Genomic DNA, 18874 nt, shown 5'->3' on the forward strand with positions numbered 1-18874 from the left:
TTTGCAAAGCTATTGTACTACCAACCTTACTGTACGCTTGTGAAACATGGACCACTTACAAAGGACATCTCCAACTCCTCGAAAGATTCCATCGACAGCGTCTCCAGAAAAATTTACACATCACTTGGGAAGACAGGTGAACTAATACCCGTGTACTGGAAGAAGCAAAGATCTCCAGTGTCAAAGCGATGATTCTTCAACATCAACTTCGTTGGACTGGTCATGTTGTGCGGATGCCTGATGATCGTCTTCCAAAGCAACTCCTCTATTCCGAACTTTAAAATGGAAAGCATAATGCTGGTGGTCAACAAAAGAGGTTCAAAGACTCTTAAGGCAAATCTTTAAAAATGGAGTATAAGCACCGACAACTAGGAAACACTGGCCTGCAAGCATTACAATTGGAGAACAGCCTTTCCCAAAGGTGTTATGTGATATATTTGAAGATGGCTGTCCTATCTCCTCCCAGCTCCTTCAACCATTCCTCTGGCTTGCTTTCCAGACCTTCGATTTGGGGGCAGCACTCGGGGACTGTGGCAAAAGAAGCCCCCCCCCCCCCCGTTGACCAGTGGCACAGACACCCCCAAAGAGCTGGGTGCTTTTTGCTTGAGGAAAAAACTCCACTTCGCACCTGAAAACGAGACTGATTTGGCTAGGAACAAAGACTCACAAAGCACACAGATTCCGAGTATAGCAAAATAGGTTTATTATTGGCTCCAGTGGAGGAGGAACGGTTTTAAATAGAGGTTTCCGGTGTAACAAAATCCCCCCGTTATAGGCACTTGAAGGTGAAGCCAGGAGCAAGGTTGACCCGTGAGTATGGTAACAGTCGTGGAGCAGAAGTGAGACTGATTCTGCGCTCATAATTCCTTAAGAACACAGTCTGTCTCTCAAGCTGTGGATTGATGGGTAAGTCAAGGAAATGGGTACAAAAAAAAAACAGAAATGGAGGCATAAAAGGAAGTTGGAAGGGGCAACCAGTGGTCATCTAGCCCAACCCCCTGGGCACTGCAGGAATGGAAGTGAAAGAATCCCTGAAAGGTGGCCAAGGGAAGAGAATCCGCTACCATCCAAGTCAGTATTACCAGCACGGACCGGCAGCAGAACGCCGGGAGCCCTTGAGGTCCTTAAAAAAACGAAGCAGGAGGCTAGTCCTCATTGTTCGGAACCGAAGGGCCGATTGAAAGCCCTTATTTCCTGTTAAGACACGTCGTTGGGGAAAAAGGAACATTATCTCCCATTAATGTGAATAGGAATCTAGAATGCTGCACTGATTGAAAAACAAGTTTCCAGATCTCATGGTCTCGCTGGTTCAAATCGGGACATGTAAAATGGCCTTGCCTCCAGTTGGAAGGGGCTGAGCCTGGGACGTTCTGCATGCAGGGCACGCGCTCCCAGCACCCTCTTTTTAAAACTAAAAGCAAGCTTCCAGACCTCATGGTTCCCAATGAAGGCTAAGAAACTAGCTTTCTCCAGGCACCCTGGGCTCCTTCTGCATGCCAGGCAGGTGTTCTGACCCCCTTGCTGGGGCTTGCTCCCTGCATTTATCTGAGGTAGAGGGGGGGGGGAGAGCTGCCGCAGGGACTGTAACGGCCCCCCACCCAGTCCAGGAAAATTGGTGCACAGCGAGATCTAATTCCTGTATTTCTGGGTCGGAATAGCTCATGAGACTCTCGGGGTTGCGAGTTCGAGCGAAAGATCTCTGTGCCGCAGGGGGTTGGACTAGATGACCCCACACGGGGCTCCCTTCCGACCCGCAGAACGGCAAGATTCCTCCAGACGAGTTAACGCAGAGAGGGGAAGTCACAGTCAGTCCCACAGGAGACCTTCCCTTTAAAATATTTGGTGCTGGTGGTCCAGAATCGGCATCACACCCCCCCGTCCCCCTATCTCCATCCAGAGCACCCCAGAATTATTGCGCTCTCCCCCTCGTGAGTCGCGGCTGCTGAGAAATACACAAAACGACCCGGTTAACCTGCGGAACTCGCTGCCACAGGAGAGACCCCGCAGTCTGGATGGCTTCAAACAGAGGACAGGGCAAATCCCTGGAAGGGGAGAAGAGGGCTATCTATATGGCTCCTAAGCCAGGAAACGACTCTGCTCTGCTTCTGGGGCCAGAGGCAGCGACGCTTCTTAATCGCCAGCATTCGCACTCGGATCCGGGCTTCCCAACCGGCCGGCATCCTGTGAGAACAGGCAGCAAGATGGGTCCCCTGTTTGGCCTGATCCTGCAGGCTTCCCCGAACCCCCCGCTTTCCAGGAACGCTCATTCAGCTGCCGTCAAAGAGAGAAGTCAAGTCACTAGTCCCCAAGCAAATTGTCCTGAGGGCGAACCGGTGATGCCAGGAGGGGGCAAATAATTCCAAAATGTCTGCCTTCACCAGGGGCCGCCGCCGCCAACTCCGGACCCCCAACAGCGACTCGCACCCGCGCTCAGACCGTCGTCCCAAAAAGCGCCATGTCCGAATCCTGGGGGTCGCTGCCCAGGGAGAAGTCCCTGGCGCCGTCCGGGACGCAGTTGGAGTCCGGCAAGAGGCCGCCGGAGTCCGGGGAGTCTTCTCCGCTGTCGGGCCCCAGCCTCTCCCCTTCGGACATCTGGGCCAGGAGGGTCTCCAGCACGGGCCGGCAGCGGCAGATCTCGCCCAGCAGGCGGCTGCGGTGGCGGAGGCGCAGGATCAGGCCGTCCTTCTCCCGGATGAGGCCCAGGAGCTCCTGCACGCGCTCTTCCGACGAGCGGAGCTGCTCCTCCAGGGCGGCGATTTCCCTTGAGAAAGGAGGAGGGAAAGCGGCAGTCAGGTTGGGCGGTGCGGGGATTAAGGCGCTGGTCCTCAATGTTTTGTCTTAGGCCGCCGGTCCTCTTTCTTCCCACCCTGCCTCTCTCTTGAAAAAGGGGGCAAGTGTTTCCCAAAGGGGAGCCTTCTGACAGCCCCCCCCCTTTTTGTGGGGAGGGAGAAGAGAAAGGAAGGAACGCTCCTTCCCTCCTCCTCTGCGAAAGGCACGAGTCCTAACGGCCCTTCAGCTTGGCTCCTTTACTCCCCAAGGCGCTAGTCCTCATGATCCATCGCCCTGCTCCTTCGCCTTTTCTTCTTCTCCACCCAAAGCACTAGTCCTCCAGGTCCATCTCCCTGCCAAGGCGCTAGTCCTCATGGCCCTGACCCTTGGCTTCTTTACTTCCCAAGGCACTAGTCCTCCAGGTCCATCTCCCTGCCCATCCCATTTCCTCCTCCTCTGCCCAAGGTGCTAGTCCTCATGGCCCTTCAACTCTGCTCTTTTTCTCCCCAAGGCGCACTGGTCCTCATGATCCATCTCCCTACCATTCTCCTTTCCCCCTCCTCTGTGCAAGGCGCTAGTCCTCACGGCCCTTCCACTCCGGTCCTTTACCTGCCAGGCGCTAGTTCTCAAGCTCCATCTCCCTGCTCCTTCCCCTTTCCTCCTCTGCCCAAGGCTCTAGTCCTCATGGTCCTTCAACTCTGGTCTTTTACCCCGCAAGGCGCTAGTCCTCACAGCCCTGACCCTTGGCTTCTTTACTCCCCAAGGCACTAGTCTTCATGATCCATCTCCCTGCCCTTCTCCTTGACTTCTCAAGGTGCTAGTCCTCATGGTCCTTCAACTCTGGTCTTTTACCCCGCAAGGCGCTAGTCCTCGTGGTCCTACCTTCCCTTCTGGCGCCCGACCTCCTCCAGGGCCCTGCGGGTCTCGGCGTCCTTCCGGATGAGGCTGCCGGCCTGGCCCCGCACGGTCTCCTCGGCGGCGGCCAGGCGCGCCTCCAGCTCGGCCACGCGCCCGTGCAGCGCCGCCAGGTGCGCGTTCGCCTCCCGGATCTGCACCGGCGTCGGCGGAGAGGAGGACGCCATCGCCCCCAGACCCGCCCCCCCGCCCCGCCCTCGGCCAATGGCGCCTCGCCCCCGGACTCGGGGAGCCAGTCAGGGGCCACGCCGCCGCCGCACGCCCCGCCCACCCACCCAGGCCCGGCCAATGGAGAAGAAGCCACGTCCTGGGCTGGAGGGCGGAAGCGAGGGAGCCGCTCTGAGGCGCAGCCAATGGCCTGCCTCCGAGGGGGAGGAACCCGCGGCGCGACGGGCCAATCAGAAGGGCGGAAGCCGGCCCCTGCATCAATCCCGCTTCCCGCAGCAGCCATTGGTCCCGCCCCGCCGCGAGAAGGGAACCCGCCGGAGTCTCGCGAGAGCGGCCGCCGCCAAGATGGCTGACTACTGGGACATCCCTGAGGGCACCGACTGCGGCCGGAAAACTTGGCTCACGACGCGGCTCGGGGCCATTCTCGGTGAGGAGGCGGCGGCTCGGGCGGACGGGGGGAGGCGACGGAGGGCGGGGAGCCGCTCGCCCCCCTCCCCGAGCGACTCCGGAGTCACTCCGGATTAGCCGCGTTCACACGCACCGGAGCGAGTTGGGCCCCTCGACCACGCTTTGCGGCGCATGAAGGGGGAGAGAGAGAACCCCGCGAAGCGCACGCATGAAGGGGGAGGGGTGTCAATTCGGAGTGACTCCGGGTTAGCCCCGTTCGCGCCAATGGGAGCGGGGGGTTGGGTCAGCTTTGGCCCTGAGTCAGACGAGAGGCTCTGTTCACGTTGGGCAATGCATTCGGGGCAATGTGGTGAAGGACCCCCCCACACACAGAGAGAGAGAGCACAAATCCTTGGGTCAATTCGGAGTGACTCCAGATTAGCCCCGTTCACACCAACCGAAGCGTGTTGGGGGGTGGGGACCAGGTTTTGCCCTGAGAGGGACGAGAGGCTCTGTTCATGCTGTGCGATGCATCGGGGGGGGGGGTGAGGAAGGGCACCCCCCCCAGGACAAATCCTTGGGTCAATTCGGAGTGACTCTGGATTCTGCCGTTTTGGCGCGGGATGAGAGCCCCTGCTTGCCTTTGGGCGCAGTCCTTGTCCAGGGCCAATTTGAAGGGCATATATAAACTTAAACAGAATCCAGGGTCAGTTTAAAGGGCGTATAAACTTGGAAGTAATTAAATGTGATAATAGTAACGCATGAGCTGCGTTAACACAGGCTGCAGATTAGTCCTCTTTGCAGCCATCGAGGTCCCGCTGGCTGGCTCTGGACTAGCCGCATTCTGGCTCCGGGGTCAATTCAGAGTGACTCCAGATTCATTTCGTTCACAAGGGTCCGTGTGCACACATCCCGCCATAGGAATTCATCTGAGGTTGACTCCAGGCTTGAGGAAGCTTGTGGGTCCCCCTATAATTTGTCAGGGGTGGGAAGTGCAGAAAATGTAACTTGGAAAAAAGAGACATTGCACATACTTTTGCAAACCAATAAATCTTCAACAAAAAAATACGTTCTTAATAATAATAATAATAAAAATTATAATCTATATATTATAATATAATAATATAATATATTATATAATAATAATAATTCAGTCAGACTAACCCAAGAAAATAAAAGGGAGGTGCAGTTCTTTGGGGTCTTGAAAGAAGGACGGGTGGCCCATAAAATCCATTTTTCCCGTTAGAATTTAAGGGAGGACCAGTTTTTTAAAAGCAGCTGAAGGTACATTATATTTCTCTTCAAATAAGATTTATTATTTTCAGGAGATAAACATAGTAAAAAAAAGAAAAGATTAACAATAAGAAAGACAAACAAGGTATATTATATTTCTGGCTTGGGGTTTTAGACCAGGGGTCAGCAAACCTTTTCAGCCAGGGGGCCGGAATATATTTTGGGGGAAATAAATGAATTCCGATGCCCCACAAATAACCCAGAGATGCATTTGAAAGAAAAGGACACATTCCACTCATGTAAAAACACGCTGCTTCCCTGACCGTCCGAGGGCCAGATTGAGAAGGCGATTGGGCCAGATCCGGCCCCCGGGCCTTAGTTTGCCTATCCATGTTTTAGAAGAATAATAAAGAACGTAAAAATGCCCAATTTTCCTGTTTTCCTGAAGGTCTGGTGGGCTCTGCTTACCGCCTCACCCTCTTCCCGTCCGAAACGGCCCTGGGGGCTTTTCAGAGGGCGACCACCGGAACCGTCACCATGGGTAAGTCCTGCGCGGACTCTGGTCGGCAGCAGTCCAGCCCACTTGATATTTGGGAGAGGAGAATGAGAAGCTGTGCTTATTCATGTAGATAAGGGAGCCTCTATATAAGGATGTAGTTAGCATTAAATCTAAATAATAATAATAATAATAATAATAATAATAATAATCATCATCATCATCATCGGTGTTTTTGGGGGGTGGGAGGTGCAGGGGTACGCAGACCCCAAACATTTTGTGAATCTAACTTTGGCCTCATTGAGGGGCAGTATTTCAATATGAATAGGGCAATTTTTTAAAAAGAAAAATAGGACTGGCGATAATCATTTTATTATTTGTCCCCCACCGCCGCAAATACAGTTCTACTTATAGCTGGCTGTTCTGTAATTAATTCAAACTTCCTTCGCGATCAAACCAGGGCAAGGTCGAATGGAGCAGCTCTCAAACTCCGGGAGCGAAATCTGAACTTTGCTGGGGGGGGGGGGCAGCACTGCTGTAGGAATATTAGGGCTGCCTTATAGAGTCTGCTTAGTTCAGTATTGCCTACACGGGCTGGCAGCAGCAGCTCTCCCAAGAGGCTCTAACCAGATGAAGTGCTGCTGTATTCTCTCGATTTCTTCTCTTCCCTCCCCTCCGCCTGTTTTCTTTTGTCTCTGCAGCCACCTTGGGGGCCGTATTCGGGGTCACCACTTGCCTCAGCGCCCAGCTCCGGGACAACCCAGAGGACCCCAAAAACTATTTCATCGGAGGCTGCGCCTCAGGCGCCATCTGGGGAGCCAGAGGTCGGTCACCTGCCGTCCCGATGCAAATTTGGCCAATTTGGGATGATGCCATGCTTCCCTTTTCGTTCTTGCAATTTCCCCAGAGACCTCCCCAAAGCACACCGGTGTTCCCGTCCATGCAAGGAAGGGATCCCCCCCCCAAATAAATAAATGGGAACTGGTCTTTGGGGAATTTGGGAACGAAAGGAAACCGTTCCGTTCTCCTGCAGGTTTCTCTCTGTGCTGTGCGCTCCTCTCGCCGGCCTCAATTGCTGGCTCAGTTTTTCCACAGTAGCAGTAATAATAATAATAATAATAATAATAATAATAATAATAATAATTTATTATTTATACCCTGCCCATCTGGCTGGGTTTCCCCAGCCACTCTGGACGGCTTCCAGCAAAATATTAAAACACAATAATTCAGCAAATGTTCAAAGCTTCCCTAAACGGGGCTGCCTTCAGATGTCCTCTAAAAGTCAGATGGTTGTTTATTTCCTTGACATCTGACGGGAGGGCGTTCCACAGGGCAGGTGCCACCACCGAGAAGGCCCTCTGCCTGGTTCCCTGCAACCTCGCTTCTCACACTGAAGGTGCACCAGAAGGCCCTTGGGGTGGTCAGATGGCTGTTTATTTCTTTGACATCTGGCGGGAGGGCGTTCCACAGGGCAAAAATGCACCAGAAACCCCATTACCGTATTTTTCGCTCCATAGGGCGCACCGGACCATAGGGCGCACCTAGTTTTGGGAGGCGGAAAACAAGAAAAACTTATTCTGAACCCCAGAAGCCAGAACAGCAAGAGGGATCTGGCTTCTGGGATACCTTGTGGCTGTTCTGGCTTCTGGGATAACCGCGCCAAGCCTCTTCAGGGCAGCGGGATGAAGGTTCCCCCTGCCCGAAGAGGCTGCGCAGGGCTAAAGCAGAAGCCAGGACAGGCGCGTCGCTGAAGGGGCGCTGCGCCTTCTCTCTCTGCGCAGAGAGGGAGAAGGCGCAGCGCCCTTCAGCGAAGCTGGAGAAGGAACAGAAGAAGATCCTTCTGTTCCTCCTCCGGCTTCGCTTGATAGGCGCGTTGCTCAAGGGGCGCTGCGCCTTCTCTCTCTCTCTGGCAAGCGCCTCTACTTCACAGGAGAGGCGCTGCGCAGAGAGGGAGAAGGCACAGCGCCCTTCAGCGAAGCTGGAGAAGGAACAGAAGGAGACCCTTCTATTCCTCCTCCGGCTTCGCTGGAAAGGCGCGTCGCTGCGAAGCGGGAGAAGGAACAGGAGACCCTTCTGTATCCCCTCCGGCTTCGCATGACAGGCGCGCGGCTGAAGGGCGCTGCGCCTTCTCTCTCTCTCTCTCTGCTCAGCGCCTCTCCTTCACAGGAGAGGCGCTGCGCAGAGAGGGAGAAGGCGCAGCGCCCATCAGCGAAGCTGGAGAAGGAACAGAAGGAGACCCTTCTGTTCCTCCTCCGGCTTCGCATAACAGGCGCGTCGCTGAAGGGGCGCTGTGCCTTCTCTCTCTCTCTCTCTCTCTCTCTCTCTCTCTCTCTCTCCCTCTCTGCGCAGCGCCTCTCCTGTGAAGGAGAGGCGCTGCGCAGAGAGGGAGAAGGCACAGCGCCCTTCAGCGAAGCTGGAGAAGGAACAGAAGGAGACCCTTCTGTTCCTCCTCCGGCTTCGCTGGAAAGGCGCGTCACTGCGAAGCGGGAGGAGGAACAGAAGGAGACCCTTCTGTTCCTCCTCGGGCTTCGCTGGACAGGCGTGCCGCTCAAGGGGCGCTGCACCTTCTCCCTCTCTGCGCAGCACCTCTCCTTCACAGGAGAGGCGCTGCACAGAGAGGGAGAAGGCGTAGCACCCTTCAGTGAAGCTGGAGAAGGAATAGAAGGAGACCCTTCTGTTCCTCCTCCGGCTTCGCATGACAGGCGCGCCGCTCAAGGGCGCTGCGCCTTCTCTCTCTCTCTCTCTGCTCAGCGCCTCTCCTTCACAGGAGAGGCGCTGTGCAGAGAGGGAGAAGGCGCAGCGCCCATCAGCGAAGCTGGAGAAGGAATAGAAGGAGACCCTTCTGTTCCTCCTCGGGCTTTGCTGGACAGGCGCGTCGCTGCGAAGCGGGAGGAGGAACAGAAGGAGTCCCTTCTGTTCCTCCTCCGGCTTCGCATGGCAGGCGCGCCGCTCAAGGGGCTCTGCGCCTTCTCCCTCTCTGTGCAGCGCCCCTCCTTCACAGGAAAGGTGCTGCGCAGAGAGGGAGAAGGCACAGCACCCTTCAGCGAAGCTGGAGAAGGAATAGAAGGAGACCCTTCTGTTCCTCCTTGGGCTTCGCTTGATAGGCTCATTGCTCAAGGGGCGCTGCGCCTTCTCTCTCTCTCTGCGCAGAGAGGGAGAAGGCGTGGCGCCCTTCAGCGAAGCTGGAGAAGGAACAGAAGGAGTCCCTTCTGTTCCTCCTCCGGCTTCCAGGTCAGGCGCCTCGTGGTGAAGCCGAGGATCCTGCATTCGCTCCATAGGACGCACACACATTTCCCCTTCATTTTTGGAGGGGAAAAAGTGCGTCCTATGGAGCGAAAAATACGGTAATTGCCGCAAAGAGAAATCCCCTGAACGGTTTCTCCTCCAAGCCCCGATTCCCATTGAAACGCAGATTCTGGAGACTGTAATTGCACTTCTCTGATTAAATGCTTGTTCCGAAAAAATTGGAATCTCCCAGGATTCCTGCTCCATTTCCAAGTCTGTTTCCCCAAATACACTTTGACCCCATATTCTGTTGCAGAAGGGCTCTGTATATTTGGGGAACTGCTAGATGATGATGATGATGACGATGATGATGATGATGATGATGATGATTATTATTATTATTATTAATTTAGATGTGCATGCTGCCCTATGAAAATAGCAATGCAGCGAAACCTTGGTTTTCAGACAGCTTAGTTCTCTAACGTTTTGGCTCCCGAATTTTGAAAACCCAGAAGTAAATGCTCTCTTTTTCGGAACCTGAACATCAATGCAAGAAGCTCTGGCAACCGATCGGAAGCTGCGCCTCGGTTGCCGAACATTTCGGAAGTCAAAACGGTCTTCTAGAACAGATTGTGTTCGACTGTATAAGTTTGACTGTATAAGAACGCAAAATAAATGATAAAAATAAAAGCAAAGGCGACCCAATAATCCCACCGCACATTTTAAAAGGCCATCGGATGTCTGTCAACCCAAGGCCTGGTTAGCTGAAGGTGCCTTGCCAAGGCGCCAGCCTGCAATTCCTTTTCCATGCCCCTTTCTTCTCTAATCCTCTTTCCAAGGCATCCGAGTTTTTTGGCCCTCCCAGTGGCAGAGAGTTCCACAGTCTGACCACGCTCTGCGGGACAACGGGCCTTCTCTCTCTCTCTCTCTCTCTCTTTTTGGAGATAACATTTTATTCATTTCCAAAAATAACATAGCAACAAAATAACAACACTACATGAAAAAAAGGAAACCTCATAAACAAATTTTTAAGCCATCACTTTGCTTGACTTCCCTCCGCTCTCCCTCTTGGTTCCACTCTTTAGTGCATGTTTCTGCATGTCTTTAAACCCTATCTTCTTAATGATCCAGTTTTGAACCTTCTTTGTCTTGTTACAAGTGACTTTTAAGAGTTCTACTAATGTAAATATCTGTATGCAAAGCTTAACCTTGCAGGCATGGCCAAACTCGGCCCTCCAGCTGTTTTGGGACTACAATTCCCATCATCCCTGACCCCTGGTCCTCTTAGCTAGGGATGATGGGAGTTGTAGTCCCAAAATACAGTTCCCACCATCCCTGGCCACTGGTCCTGTTAGCTAGGCATGATGAGAGTTGTAGTCCCAAGACAGCTGGCGGGCCGAGTTTGATTGCATTGAACATTTCTCCCTTTCCCCCCGAATTCAGAGTCCTCTCACCTCTCCTCTCTCTCCTCTCCAGCCCACAGCTTCGCCACCGGCACTGCGGCCTGCGTGGGCCTCGGCTCGGCCGCCTTCCTGGCCAAAATCGGCAAGAAGGAAGGCTGGCGCTGGCTGGGGCCTCCCGAACTCTGAACCCGGAGCCGCCCTCTCCGTCCTCCGAGCGAGGCGCGCGATCGCCACCCACCACGTCCCGGGGCGTGGACAAGGACTTAGCGGGAAACCCCCGAAATCCCGGAGCCAGTCGTCCCGGGGGAATCGGGCCCTGCAAATAAAAGCGTTGACCCTTTGCGGTCCCTGCAAAATTCCTCTTTGTGGCTTCCTATACAGACAGACCCTAAAACTCTTAAAATGTGTCTTAAAACACATTGGGTTGTTGTTTTTTCCCATTTTCTCATCTTACAGAATTTTTTATTTTTAATACTATTAAGTTTCCCATTTTAGCAATCCAACAAAAACCACATTAAAACATTCCAAATTATGACACAATTTTAAAAAGCCAAATTATATATCTTTGGGTGTCTTCCTGTGCTCTGAAGTTCGGGGCGTGATGATCTAATATTATACTGCATTCCTTAATGAGTCCAAATAGCCATTTTACAAAATCATAACAATATAAATTTGCGCGGCCAATTTGGAATACCGAAACTCCTTGCTTTTTTCCCCTTAAAAAAATGTTTAGAGGTACTCTCATTTTGACCCGAGAGAATCACCAGTAAATGGGAAAAATAAATAGAGTAAATGGACAAAAGTACAAAGTACAAATGATTCACACAATGTTTAGGGGTATGTGTCACCCCACAAAAACAGCACTACCGAAACTTCATGTCCCCCCCTCTCCCCCTTCCTGCGGTTCCTTATATTGTAGATATTTCCACCGCGGATCCGATTTAAATCTATTGGTTATTTTATCCTTGAAAATCTATTAAAACAGAGGATGTTCCAAATGTCCACAGGCCTACAGCTTCACGGTCCCATATGGGTGGGGTTATTATTATTATTATTATTATTATTATTATTATTATTATTAATACTACTTCCCCCCTGTCAAGAGCATCGTTCAGATTGTGTGACCCCCTGTATGTGGGGAAATGACACGGCAGAGAGGCTGCTGCAATCAGGTAGTATATTTACAAACAGCAACAACCATGGAAAACTGGATGGGAAGTTGATAAAACAAAAGTATAAATTACTATGGAATTTTTTGTGGAAATTGAATAAAACATTATAAAAGAGAGGGGAAATAGCTGGGTAAGATTCAAAACAGGAGCAGCGCATTTATTCAAAATCCAGGTCCTTGGTCCTTGTAGCTCCATATTGCCCACACGGGCCGGCAGCATCTCTTCGGGGTTCGAGGTCTTTTCCCCGTGTTCTGCCCGGGTCAAACCACTTCTGTTTCAAAGAAGACCCACAGCTCTGCCGTAGAAGAAGTTTGACCTGGGCAGAGCTCGGGGGAAAGACCTCGAACCCTAAGGCGCTGCTGCCGGCCTGTGTGGGCAATATGGAGCTACAAGGACCAAGGGTCTGGCTTCTTTTAGACCAGCAGTTTGAAAAACTCTCCCGTTTATGGAGGGCGGTTTGAAGAGAGAGCTGCCAGGCTTGCGGGAGCGCCGATCTCAGAACTGCAGCCCCACACTGACCGGCAGCAGCTGCTCTCCAGGGTTTCAGATTGGGGGGGGGGATTTTCAGCCCTACCTGGAAAGGGGTTCAACCTCCTGGGGGGCTCTAACCACCTTCCCCTTGGTGGTTTTCTTCGAAAGGGGTAGACTGCTCCTGCCCCAGGAGGCTCTGTTCCACTATTTGGGGAGCGCAGACCCCGGATGGGGCGCAAACACCCCCCAAAGCCTCTCTGTCTCCCCACACCATCCTTGAACCCCAACTGTGCCTCTTCCCCCCCTGGCTGGAGGATGGAGAAGCTGGGTGCAAATCTACCTACAGACTGCATTTTTCTGTGTAGAAGATATATCCCCCCCCCCCTTTTTTAAGTTTAAAACATCTTGGACTATTGCGATTATTTTTAGAAATATAATTTTTATTTTATGTATAATTATTTCATATATAATTATTTTATGTATAGTGTTTATTTCTTAATTTTGGGCTCAAAAAAATAGGGGCCGTCATACACAGGAAAAGACTTGCGATATAAATATAATGTATGTGTATTTCTTCATTTTGGGCTCAAAAGAGGGGAAAATATGGTCCTTGCGAGGTAGAGAGGTGGCTGCGGACCCCCAGCCCACTTTGCAACAGGGTCACCCCCCTCCCAGGCCTTTGCCCCCCATGCTCCGCTCACTGCACCCCGCTGCCCGTGGGGAAAATCCTACCCCTGGCATGCGCCCCCCAGGCTAAAAAGGGCTCCCCCACCCCAGACGATCGGGGCTGGAGGGGAATGCGGCCCCCGCCCGCCTCTGCCCTAGATGCCCGCCTTGCCCTGCGCCAATTAAATCTTTTAATAGCCCCTCGGAGGCACCGGGTGCGGATTCGGTGACACACTTCTGCCCCCCCCCCTCTTGGCACCAGGAACGGGGCTGCCCCACGGCCAGGGCACGTGAATCCCGGAGGGCCGGGGCGCCAGAGGAGGTGCCCCCTTTTCTGCCCGGCAAATCAGGCGCCCGGCCTCCTCTCGTCTCTATTTTTGGGCCTCCCCGCTTTATTCAGGGCGTGTGACGTTCCCGGGTCGGCATCTCCGGGGAGACGCGGCCTAGAAGTCACGGCGACTTTGAGCTGCCGGCCTGGATCAGAAATCCGGCAGGATCGGGCCCCCAGGGGTCCCCCCTCGAACCCAGGATCCGGACCCCCCCAAAACGGGACGCGGACCTCAAGAGCCTCCTGTCCTTGTTTGGCGGACGAAGGTAGAGCCGAGTTCGAGGGCAGGGAAGGAAGCTCCCAGGCCGATGAGAGAGCCCGGAGGGCCAGATCGGAAGCTTTTGGGGGTCCAAACCTGCCCCTTGGAAAGCAGATCTTTAAATCTACTCGTATTTTGGGATCACGAGTTCGAATCCTGTATTTGGGCAAAAAGATTGGGGTTGGGATGGATGACCCTCAGGGTCCCTTCCAACTCAGCAGTTCTGTGATTCTAATCGATTATTATAATTAATAGATATAATTAATAAATGTGTGTAATGCCCTTAATCCGCTTTGAAAAGGGGCGATTTGATAGGGCCCCCGACTCCTCATGTATTGGGGCCAATTATTATTATTATTATTATTATTATTATTATTATTATTATTATTATTATTGAGCTGGAAGGCTCAGGAGGAAAACCGACATGAATCCAAGATGATTGGATGCCGGGATCTGTGCTTGGCCAAGGCGGGTCTTGTGGCAGGGAGTTCCCCAGTTTACCCAAGCTGCATCTCCTAACCTCCCGCTTCCCGGGAGGCCCACAAATTCTGGTTTTGTTACCCGGGAGGCAGGAAGAGCTTTTGCCTACCAGGCAGCAGGTGCGAGGGGCGGGGCGGGCTTCGCAATCCTGCATCTGTTTCCGGCCCCGGGTGCGGATCCTGCCTCTCGAGCAACTGCATCAGGGCTTCTTCCGCTGCTGCTCTGAGGCAGACTGGCTCTGTCCCTGGAGGCTCCATTTAGGAACCTGCGCCCTCTCCTCTCCCCAGATGGAGAGCCCCCAAACAGGAACAGAGCGCATGTGCGAATGGGTTGCGCAGCCTCGGGGGCAACTGATTCCCGCTTCTCTGGCTCCCCCTGCAAGGGGAGAGGCAAACTGCAGGCCCGGGCCGCACTCTGTGCGTGCTCAGAAGTGGCCCTTTCCTGCAAGGGGAGAGGCGGCTGGCAGGCTTGGGCGGGGCACGCTCTGCGTATGCCCAGAGGCGCCCTTGTCCATCCATTGCTGCAAGGGGAGAGGTGGTTAGCAGGCTTGGGCAGGGCCCACTCTACATATGCCCAGAGGCACCCTTGGCCTTCCTTTGGGACTCTGCGTATGCCCAGAGGCACCCTTTTCCTGCAAGAGGAGAGGCAGCTGGCATGCTCCGGCAGCACCCTCTCTGCATATGCCCCGAGGCGCCCTTGTCCTTCATTTGGGAGGCTTGGTCCGGGTGCACTCTGCGTATGCCCAGAGTCACCCTTTCATTCCTTTCACGGGGGGAGCTGCCCGCTCTGCGTATGGCCTTTTCCTGCAAGAGGAAAGGCAGCTGGCATGCTCAGGCAGTGTATGCCCAGAGGCAGCCTTGTCCTTCCTTTGGCAGGCTCGGGCCGGGTGCACTCTGCATATGTCCAGAGGCACCCTTGTCCTTCATTTCGGAGGCTTGGGCCAGGGGCCCTGCATATGCCCAGAGACACCCTTTCCTTTCTTTCAAGGGGGAAAGCTGCACGCTCTGCATATGCCCAGAGGCGCCCTTGTCCTTCCTTTGGTATGCTCGGCCGGGTGCACTCTGCGTATGCCCAGAGTCACCCTTTCTTTCCTGTCTTTCAAGGGGGGAAGCTGCACGCTTTGCGTATGCCCCGAGGCGCCCTTGTCCTTCCTCTGGCGGGCCGGGGCCGGGCGCGCTCTGCGTATGCCCCGGGGCGCCCTCCTCCTCCTCCGCGGCTGCCCTGCTGGGAGGCGGCCCTGGGCGCGGACCCGCCCGCCCGCCCGGCGCGGCCAATGGGCTCCGGGGAGGCGCGCCTCCGCCTCCGCGCGCCGGGCAGGCAGCAGCAGCAGCCCAGGAAGAGGGAGGCGCGGGCGGGCAGCAGCGCACGTGCGGACGGGGAAGGAGCAGCAGCCCGGCCAGGTAGGGCAGCAGCAGCTTCGCCACGTTTCCCTACCCGCCTGCGCGCCACCCTGCCTCCTTCACACGTGACGCGTGTCTAGGTGGGGAGGAAGGGGGAACCCCCACCAGGTGGGACTGAGGAGGGGGCGGTTGGAGAGGAAAGGGGGCGCCATTGCCCCTCCAACAAGAGGGTTGCCTAGTGGGCGGAGGGCCGAGGCTCCCCACCCCAATTCCCGTGTCCTCCTCTGTTGCTCTCGCCCCGTTTTGGTGTTTGCATTGCTTGGTTTGCTTAGGAAAAGGGAAAAAGATATTTTGTATTTTCGTTTTGTATTTGTATTTCGTATTTTCGTATTTTCGTTTTGCATTTTGCATTTTTGTTTTGTCTTTTTCTCGATAAGCTTTAATATTATAAATAAATATAAATGAAGCCTTCCTCGCAGGGTCATTGTCAGGGGAAAGGGGAGCAGGAGAGATTGATGGGGGCCCCTGGTGCCCCTTAAAAATCATGGTTGGATGGTGGCATTGTGGGGAGTCAGGTGGGTGGGACGTCTGTGGGGTCTGGCGACCTCAGGGGGTCCCGGGGTCCCCCCAGCCCCCCAGCGTTGAAAGGGGGGCAGCCGGCCCTCGTGGGGCGAAATGATGAAAGCGAAATAGGGGAAGTCTCTTCCTCTCCAGGGAAGAAAGAGCGAGGAACATCTGCCCGGCGCTCCAGATGTAGAAGCATAGAAGGGGAGGGACCCCCGGGGGTCATCCAGTCCAACCCCCGGCAATCTTGGTCTCGAACTCACAACCCTGGGATCACGAGTTTCAGGCTCCGCCGACTGAGCTGCCCTGGCCAAGACGCCAGGAAGGATTCACTGGGGGAGGGAAAAACCCCGCCTTCTGGGCCCAGTCTCAACTGGCAGCTTCTGCCTTGCAAAGGCGAGGGTCATGTGCAGAGCAGAGAGGGTGCTCTGCATGCAGAAGGTCTTGGGGTCCGCCCCCAGGCAGGGCCGGGAAAAGACTCCCTGCTCAAAACTGTGGAGAGCTGCTGCTGCCAGCCAGTGCTGGCAGAGGTGAGCTAGGTGGGACCTCCTAGCAGGAGAGTGGCTGCCAGCCAGTGCAGGCTTTATGGAGCTAGCTGGGCCGATTTCAGCTCCGTTTAAACGAGCCGCCTGTTGATAAAATTGAGGACCAGGGAAGGGCAGGTGCTTGGCATGCGGAAGGTTTCCCAGGTCCAAACCTGGGATCTCCTAGAAAGAGTGCTGCTGCCAGTCAGTGCAGGCTGTATTCAGCTAGGCAGAGCAATGGTCCAAGGCAGCTTCTTCCATTCCTTCAGCTTGTATTCAGACTCATGAGGACCGGCATCTTGGGAAAGACCGGAGCTCAGCGGTCAAGCGCCTGAGTGCAGAAGGCCCTCCCCCTTCAAGGTAGGACAGCCGCTGCTGCCAGCCAGTGCGGGTGATGCAAAGCAGATCTCCATGCCCTTCTTCACAGCGCTGAGGACCAGAAACTCGGCTTTTAAGAGCACCACCTTTGCCCAGCGCCAGAACAGGGGTTCTGCATGCAGAAGGTCCAGCGGTTTGGCGTTGCTGCGCCCGTCCCTTGTCACCCTGCCGGTCAGTGCCGGCAACACCAGTGGATAAGCCCTCTGCGCCTGCAGCCTTTTGCAGCTGCCCGACCTTCTGCACTCAGAGCGCCTTCCCTGCCTCTGCGTATAATAATAGAATGGCATTTGCTCTTGACTTTGAACAGAAAACAAACGGTCCCGATCTGCTGTTTTGGGGGCCCTTTTTGCTCCAAAATTCTGGTTTTTGCAGGGTTTCTGCACAGGGAAAGATGGAGGCTCGTTCCCTGACGCAGGAGGGAGTACATTCCTGAATGCCTTCGTTTTTATTTAATCTGGAAACGCTTTTTATTTTTTCTCCGCAGCAGCGGGTGTAAGGTTTCAAATCCTCCTGGCGAAACGGGTTTGGCAGGAGCGAGGAAATCCTGCTCCCAGATTCCAGGTCCGTTTTTCCCGCAGGCGCTCCCCACGTGCTCAGAGGCGCTCTTTGGGCCCCGTGCCCAGGCCTCTCGGGGGCATCTCTGCTCCTTCGGTTCCTGGCTCTCAGGCTGATAATTCGGAGCCTCCCTGGACTTTTTACAGTCCTGTAAAATGGGAGCAGGCCCCGGGTTGTTGGGAACGGAGCAAAGATGCCCAAAAAAACTGAGGCAGGACGATGGATCCATTTTATTCATTCCTTGCATTGACACGCCGGCCTTCGTTCTCCAAGGAGCTCGAGGCGGCATGAGTAATAATAATAATAATAATAATAATAATAATAATAATTTATTATTTCTACTCCGCCCATCTGCCTGTGGTTCTCCCTCATTTAATCCCCACAACAGCCCTGTGGAGTAGGACGCTTGCGACTTAACAATTGAGGATCCGAACCCAGGTCTCCCTTTCGATTACGTCCATAGCGGCCTCCAATTCAATGCAGAACAGTAGAAACATAAATATAAAACACAAATTTCCCCTATAGCCCACCCACCGGATTCAGCTCTGCGGAAGGATTAATTCTGATTAGGTTATTTTCCCCTTTCGCAAACTGAAATTCCTTTTTTTTTTGCAAGTTGCCATCTTTTCTTTTTAAGCGATCCGTGCCTCCAGCTTTCTGAAATTTGCAAAGCACCGCATGCCTGGTTTTCCCCTCCGGAAGAAGCCAGATTGTGGCTTTGAATTGGGGAGGGGGCTGCTTGGAAGCAACCCGCCCCCAGGCCGATTCAGCCCCCCACGTGTGGGTCTAGGGGGCTGTGCCTTCATCTCCGCTCCAGATTTCCGGGGAGATGGCCTTGGCAACAGACTCTCTCCTCCGGATTGGGCCCCTCTCCGCATCTCCCCCCCCCCCGTTCCCTCCCCAGGCGTGGGCACACAGCCGCTCTGCCCCCCCCCCTTTCCGATCTCGCCTGCTTTGTTCGGAGGTGGTCCTTCTCTTCTTTGCATCCAGAGATTTTTGGCAAGGAGAGAGAGCGAAAGAGCTTGTCCGTCTGGTGCGGAAAGGATTTGTCAGTAAGCCATGCAGGGAAAATGGGGGGCACAGAAATAGGGGGGGGACGGTGGGGGGGGGACTTTGCATGCCCACATGATGCCCTGAGCATCGCAAATCGCTTTGCCGCCTGGAAGGGAGACAGCAGCGCCCACAGTTTGCCAGGGTTTGAGCCCCAGAGCCCCTTTCCAGGAACTCGAATCCGGAAGGAAGCATTCCCTGCCTCGGGAAGCAGAAAGCGGCTGCTAGGGAAGGAGCGCCCCCCCCCGACCTCCGTTCTTTTCTGCCCCAAATCTCCATTTCGCTTTAATTTCATTGCAATCCAATGCTGGCATTGCAATTTGTTCTGCGCCGTATGGCATGTCGCAATTTCCTCTCCGTTGCAATTTTCCATTCATTGCGCGGCACGGGATGCCAGCGCTGGGATTCCGCCGGTCCTATCCTGCTTTTTATCCTCCGAGGGGGTGCCCCCCATCTCGCTTGCACCCCTGCGAGGCAGTTCTCCTCTCCTG

General features: G+C 54.3%; 2 protein-coding genes and 1 long non-coding RNA gene across 3 annotated transcripts; 2 read left to right on the plus strand and 1 right to left on the minus strand.

Annotated features, from left to right (window-relative positions):
* Window positions 1-1475: 1475 nt before the first annotated feature.
* Window positions 1476-3851, minus strand: VMAC (vimentin type intermediate filament associated coiled-coil protein; the record flags this gene model as incomplete). The annotated part of the gene is made up of 2 exons (XM_081177481.1): window positions 1476-2761; window positions 3652-3851. The coding sequence occupies 2 exons, from the start codon at window positions 3849-3851 to the stop codon at window positions 2431-2433; spliced, it is 531 nt and encodes a 176-aa protein (XP_081033607.1). The 3' UTR covers window positions 1476-2430.
* Window positions 3852-4127: 276 nt separating this feature from the next.
* Window positions 4128-11578, plus strand: NDUFA11 (NADH:ubiquinone oxidoreductase subunit A11). Its single transcript, XM_081177485.1, has 4 exons — window positions 4128-4279; window positions 5921-6013; window positions 6670-6792; window positions 10670-11578. The coding sequence occupies exons 1-4, from the start codon at window positions 4198-4200 to the stop codon at window positions 10780-10782; spliced, it is 411 nt and encodes a 136-aa protein (XP_081033611.1). The 5' UTR covers window positions 4128-4197; the 3' UTR covers window positions 10783-11578.
* A 3688-nt stretch (window positions 11579-15266) lies between these two features.
* On the plus strand, window positions 15267-17502 carry LOC308577775. Its single transcript, XR_014003674.1, has 2 exons — window positions 15267-15372; window positions 16670-17502. It is a non-coding gene; the product is annotated as an uncharacterized lncRNA (long non-coding RNA).
* The last annotated feature ends 1372 nt before the right edge of the window (window positions 17503-18874 follow it).

This window comes from Podarcis bocagei (assembly GCF_964188305.1).
Source record: "Podarcis bocagei genome assembly, chromosome: 18".
Classification (NCBI taxonomy): Eukaryota; Metazoa; Chordata; class Lepidosauria; order Squamata; family Lacertidae; genus Podarcis; species Podarcis bocagei.